The sequence below is a fragment of the Acomys russatus genome, chromosome X, assembly GCF_903995435.1.
Source record: "Acomys russatus chromosome X, mAcoRus1.1, whole genome shotgun sequence".
NCBI classification, from domain to species: domain Eukaryota; kingdom Metazoa; phylum Chordata; class Mammalia; order Rodentia; family Muridae; genus Acomys; species Acomys russatus.
The window spans coordinates 98,625,455-98,631,909 of record NC_067169.1 but is presented as its reverse complement, the minus strand read 5'-3'; the positions used below and the strand labels follow the sequence as shown (position 1 = coordinate 98,631,909).

General features: G+C 38.4%; 1 protein-coding gene across 1 annotated transcript; it reads right to left on the bottom strand.

Annotated features, from left to right (window-relative positions):
* Positions 1-231: 231 nt before the first annotated feature.
* LOC127185430 (60S ribosomal protein L29-like) lies at positions 232-597 on the bottom strand. The gene has a single exon (XM_051141895.1). It carries the CDS (start codon positions 595-597, stop codon positions 232-234), a length of 366 nt encoding a protein of 121 aa, XP_050997852.1.
* Between the last annotated feature and the right edge of the window lie 5,858 nt (positions 598-6,455).

Genomic DNA, 6,455 nt, shown 5'->3' with positions numbered 1-6,455 from the left:
TAATAAAGTTTATTTGAAGGTATATTTAAATATATCTAGGGCATATTATTTAATCTACCAAATTAAATTGGTAAGAGTATTCTTTAAAATGCACAAACAAATGCTCAAAGACTTCTAATGCAAATATGATCATCTTTTTTTTTTTTTAAATCTTGCTTTGGTTTTATTTGTAAAAACAGCATAGGACACTGCTCATCTGTAAATAGTGTGTAGGTAGGTGTGTCGCACCAGTCAATCTGTCTTCACATTGGTAGAAGCCTTTTCTATGGGGCCTTCACAGGAGCTCAGGCACCTTTTGGAGCCTGAGCTGGGGCTGAAGCCTGGGCTGTAGGCCTCTTCCTTGATTTGAACCTTGGGCATTGATTGGCAGAGCCTATGACCCTTGGCTATGTAACTTTGAGTCTGTTTCCCAGGCTTGGGATGAGTGATGAAAGGAAGATGGCTGAGTTTGGGGCTGGGGCCCTTTGATATCTTGGGCTTAATGGCCTTAGGCTTCACAAGGGCCTTAATGGCCTCTGCACGTGCACTCATTGACTTTGCATTGTTTGCCTGCATCTTCATCAGGACTTTTTTGTTGTGCTTCTTGGCAAAGCACATGTTTGTTAATAACTTGAGGTCAAGCCCCTAAAGAGATTTATATCTTGGACCAGTGTCCAGACATAAGTGAGTATATACCATTTGACTCTTTCTGCTTCTGGGTTAACTCACTCATTATGATCATTTCTAGTTCAATCCACTTGTCCAAAAATTTCAGGAATTCCTTGTTTTTAATAACTAAGTAGTATTCCATAGTGGAAATGTACCACAGTTTCTTTATCCATTCTTCTACTGAGGGACACTTAGGCTGTTTCCAGGTTCTGGCTATTATGGATTATCAGGAAAGTTTGACAGAGGGGAGGGCATCCTATAGGGACTATAGGTGACAGAAGCATGGGAGAATGGGGAAATAGAAGGATGCAGAGGGTCCTAGAAACTTACAAGAAGAAAATTATGACGGGCGGATCTGGGCCCAGGGGTTCTGCTCAAACTATGACACCAGCCAAGGACAATACATGCAGTAAACCTCAAACCTTTACCCAGATCTAGCCAATGGACAGGACATTCTTCACAGTTGAGTGGAGAGTGGGGTCTGACTTTCACACGAACTCTGGTGCCCCATATTTGACCATGTCCCCTGGATGGGGAAGCCCGGTGGCACTCAGAGGAAGGATAGCAGGTTACCAAGAAGAGACTTGATACCCTATGAGCATATACAGGGGGAAGAGGTCCCCCTCAGTCACAGTCATAGGGGAAGGGAGTAAGGGAAAAATGAGAGAGAGGGAGGAATGGGAGGATACAAGGTATGGTATAACAATTGAGAGTAATATGAATAAATTAATAAAACATATTTTAAAAAGAGATTCATATCTTTGTGACCAGATTTTCTTGATGCCATTTCTGTGCCATTTGTGGGGCTGGTTGTGTGTGGCATGGTTCTTGGACTTGGCCATGTTTGCAGGTATCACCTGGGACCTGAATGGAAGGAGAACCTCCTGCCATGCAGCCAATTTTTTTTTAAACTATTTCAAGGTTGTTTTTAATGGTACAATTATCTTCGTAAAACAAGACTCATTAACTTTTATTTTATGTGCATTTATGTTATGTATGTCTTCATGAGCATATTGGATCCTAGAGTTACAGACAGTTGTGAGCTGCCACATGTGTTTTGAAAATTGAACCCAGATCCTCTCTGGAAGAGCAGTCAAGTGTTTCTAACTGCTGAGCCATCTCTCCAGCTGCAAGCACCATTACCATTAATAGAATATGATTGAAAATGACTTTCACCTGAAAATCTGGTAATACCGGAATTTCAGTACATCTATAGAATGAAGTACTATGCAGCTATATTTAAAGTAAGGTAGATATAAAGTTATTGGTATGTAATTTTGGTATATATTTAACTGGAAAAATAGATTTTTGAAGTCACACATTTGACATGATCCATTTCAAGCAAGGACTTTTGTAAGAATATAATATTAAAAAGTACATGGAATTGATATTAAATAAGTACTGACTATACTTTCATAAAAACAAATATTTAAATAGAGTTATACCACTGTAGAAAAGAGCACAGCTATGTATTTGTAGTATTTGTCAAATGACTTAACTATCCTGTGTTTCTATGTTCTGGGTCTGAGAAAATTGTGGTAATACTACTCATTATTTAAAAAATGTATTTAAATTTTGTTTTTATTTCCTCAGAACAGAGGATAGATTGAGAGCCATATGCATCCTTTACAAATACTTGGCTTGGACTGAGCACAGAATATTTCTAACTACCCCTAGTCTTAGGCCTGGAAGCTTCTAGCTTCCATAAAATCTAAACTTCTGTAATTCCAGACCTTGAAGGCTTCAGCTTGCAGCCTAGAATGTTTTCAGCCTCTGAGATTTACCACTGAATAAGCTCATACTTTCTTTCTCTTTCTGAACTCTGGCTTGCTGTTTCAATTTAGCTGCTCTGACTCAAACTCCTCTTTAAGCTTCCTGATTCAATCTGGCTTCTCTTGCCTTCTGACTGAATTGCTTTGCTTGGAAAAATTGCCTCAAAACTCTATAAACTGAACTTTACTGATTACAGGAACTGAACTAAACTAAATGAAATTGAATAAACTGCATTCAACTGAACTACATTGAACCTAACTCTCCTCTCTCTCCTTGCACTACTCTTATTTAGCCCCTTCTTCCTGTGTGTTTTCATGAGAGTTGGACATATCCTATCTCTTACTCATTCTGTCAGATCTTTCTCTGATTCATCACTTTGTCTGTTCCTCAATTAGACATCATTGTTTGAAATTAAAGGTGTGTACTGAGGGTGTATATGTATTCCAGCCAAAGAGATTAAAGATGTGTGTTGTATCTACATTCCAGCTGGACCACACAGATCTAGAAGGTCTTTATATGTTATGCCTTGCCAGAACAGCCATATTTCTGGATTAAAACTCCTCTACAATGTATTATGAGGAATTAATAAAGTAATAGGCGTAAAACACTAAAAATGAAGCCTGGCAGATAGTTTGAGGTTACCATGAAAAGTTGTTATTGTTATTTCTTTAAATATTTTACTAAGAATGTATTTGTTTATTTTATAAGTAGTAAACAAAAAGGTAAGAAACTAAAATAAATGGGAAATTAAGATGCTTCAAAATACCAAAGGGTGAAAAAGAGGAAAATTTGACTATAGTAGAATTTATAAGTAAGTTAACCAGTACTTCACAATACATATCTTTAATCATGGCGTTGGTAGGATGCAAAGTATCACTTTGCCATTTTGTTGTCACTCTTACAAAGAATTAAAATAATTTTCTTTGCCTTTTGAATCTGAGTTAGTCATGCAATTATCTTTCACAAATAAAATATGGCAAAAGAGACATTATACTATGAAGCTTTGAACATCTTGCAGCTTCTATCTTTGCTGCTATGTTATGATTCCCTGATGATGAGAGGACCAGACATTGCTAATATGCCCATGGCTAGAGTAAGATACCCTCCAAAGCACCAGCTCACCTCCACAGGCACTAGCCAATCCCAGTTAGAATATCATTAGCCTAGAGCCTTTAATAGGTAGATGCCATTTTATATGGATGATTTATCCCTGTATGCAGGCTGTTTCTGTAGAATAAACACGTTTTTTGTACACTATTTGAGATTTGGGTTTTTGTTCAGTGATTTTCTGACCCTTACATTTTTGGGCTGGCTTGGGATCTCTGACTCCATGGTAGAGCATTTTCAGGAGAGCATGTTCTGTTTGCTGATCATTTAGTGAGTTTGGGCGTGCCTCTGTTTTGCTGTGTCTTGTCTCTGTTTTGTTTTGTTTCTCTGGTATCTCTGGTGTCCAGACACAATCTGGAAACCATTGGGGAATGAGCAGATATGCCAACTTCCTCTCAACCTGGGGGTTATGAGGATGCTCTGGATTTTCATCAGACGGAACTGGAAGCTTCCAATCTGTCTCTGGTTTTGGTGACTTTGAGTGGGTTGCTTCTGAGGGTTCAGCCTGATTATGGGATAAGCCATTTCTGGTTTGCTTCTAGGTTTTTGTTTGGTTGTTTATTTTTCAATCCCAGGTGAACCAAGTTCTGTCTCTGTGTGTCTGTGTTTTGTTTTTTCTCAGATTATCTTTATACTTTCTTTTGGGGAGTCATCATGGATCATAAAATGAGCTCTACACAATAGGCTAGCTCTCCACCAACTCTGCACCCAGGTCCCACAGTGCGGCTGAGGGCAGGTGACCTCTAAGTTCCATGAGGCCTGGCTATTTTCATCTGCTCCATCATGGGAGCCGATGGGGCCATGTATACATTCAGGGCCTTCCATGGCCCCTACCTCCCAAATGCCCACAGGTTGGCTCCAGGCCACTTTTCAGTAAGCTTGCCATATCTGCTCAATGCAGCTCTGCTAGGAAACAGGGGACACCAAAATGCAGCTACAGCATGCAGACCCCAGGCTTCGTGCCTCTCAATCTCCAAGACCCTCTGCAAAGTTGAAGCACTGCTGGAAAGCCCCAGTTCCTGCCTGGATTCAGCAGATAGCAAGGTGCTCTTCCGTTGAAATTACAACTGGAGGATATAAGGAAAGTTTTGTTTGTTTTGAATGTATGGATGTGTGTATGGCCACTACATGTATAAATTTACTATGCCCTCGATGTCTTTGTTATAGATTATTGGTTACTGGGTATAGTTAAAAATCTGTAGCATCTATAACAAAAAGTTAGCTTAAAACAAGTAACTCAGGGTTGGAGCCATTCTGGGCAACAACACATGGTGTGATGGGACCAAGGAAATAGGTCTCTAAAGTTACTTTATAATGGGATAAGATTTTAATGTAACTCTCGTCTTGTGTTAAAAACTAGATTTATAAAAGATAGGATTTAAAGCAATGTTTTTTTAGTGGAGTGTTAAAGCTGGACATCCAGCCTATATATCTTAAGACATGTGTGCATGTATGTTTGTAACATCTATATAAACATAGATGTTTTTAAAAAGCAACTATGTTGACCACATGGTCTACAGCCTGCCATGGTCTGAACCTACAAATAGACAAGAAGAAAAGGGCAACAATTACAGAGCCTCTTGGTCCTAATGAGCTCTCTGCTTGTTGTTTTAACCCCTTTTGTGCTAAGAAAACAAGTTCCATTTCTTAAATTTGTTTTATTAATTTATTCAGAATACATCTCAATTGTTATCACCTCACTTTTATATTCCCGTTCCTCCTTCCCTCTTTCACCCTTTCCCCCTCCCCTAGGTCTGTGACAGAAGGGGACCCTTTTCCCCACCATAAGATCACAGGCTATGAAGCCTCATCCTGATAGCCTGCTTTTCCTTTTAAATTGGTATGGATTTTTATTGAAATTTGAAATTATATTCTTATAACATGTTATATATATGTATGTATATATATATATACACATACATATATGATTCAGTCCTGGTTCAAAACATTCTTGATATGATGGTAAAATTTTAAGGTTATAAAAGTTGATTCAGATTAACAAGCTACTGTATTACTGACTCTGGAATTGGCTGGTTCTAAAGATACTTTTATGTTAGGATACAATGTTAGAACTTGGTTATTATGTGCTTCCTTCACTCTCAAGGTTAAAAATCACTGCCTTAGGAGTAGGTTTAGCCTTGTTGTCTGAATATGGGTATGTTTTCAAATTGCCTGCCTTGGCCTCTAACAAAATGTAGTTGGCTGCCATGTTGATTTGGGGATAAAAAGGTGGATCCATAGCTTTACCCCCATTTTGGCTAAGGGCCGTCACATGACTAGCTGCCATCTTTGTTATGGGAAAATTGTGGCTCTGCCACTATCTTTACAGAGGGCTTTCAGCCCTGTTCAAGTCCTTGCTAAACTCCAAATGCAACTTCTGTCTTTTAAGCGTTTGCTGGTCAGTCAGTAATGATGCTCTGTGATAGGTCAGAAGACTGCAAGTCTCTATAAACTCTGCTTATGATTGAAAGTTTTGCTTTGATACTAGTTCAGAAATATAGTTAAAGTCATGCTAAGAACTGATATAGTTAATTATAAGGTTAAGCTTTATTTAGCATCCTGTGTATGTTTTCAAAGTTAAACAAAAAGTAACAATAAATGAAGTTTGTCTATTTAGATCTACTTGAGGTATATGTGGCCTTCAAACACATATCTGCAGAATATAGATTCATATCATTCTGTTTTATATTTGCAAAGTATATTTTATAGCAGACAACTAGAGACAGACAACGATTGCTTAACTCAAATATACTATCCCTCAAGCTTGTCAGAGATCTGCTGAACATGGCATTTAACACATGTAAATTTATTGTAATAAACAGAGTCCCCAAATCCTAATAGTTGATCCCTAGGTCTCTGAGAAGATTTGTGCAGGGCAGATGCCTTCAAATCTAGATTGTAGCATGCTAACCACTAGGCAAGATTGC

Excerpts from the sequence above, each read along its gene's own strand:
- LOC127185430 (XM_051141895.1), bottom strand. The coding sequence starts at position 597 with ATGTGCTTTGCCAAGAAGCACAACAAAAAAGTCCTGATGAAGATGCAG.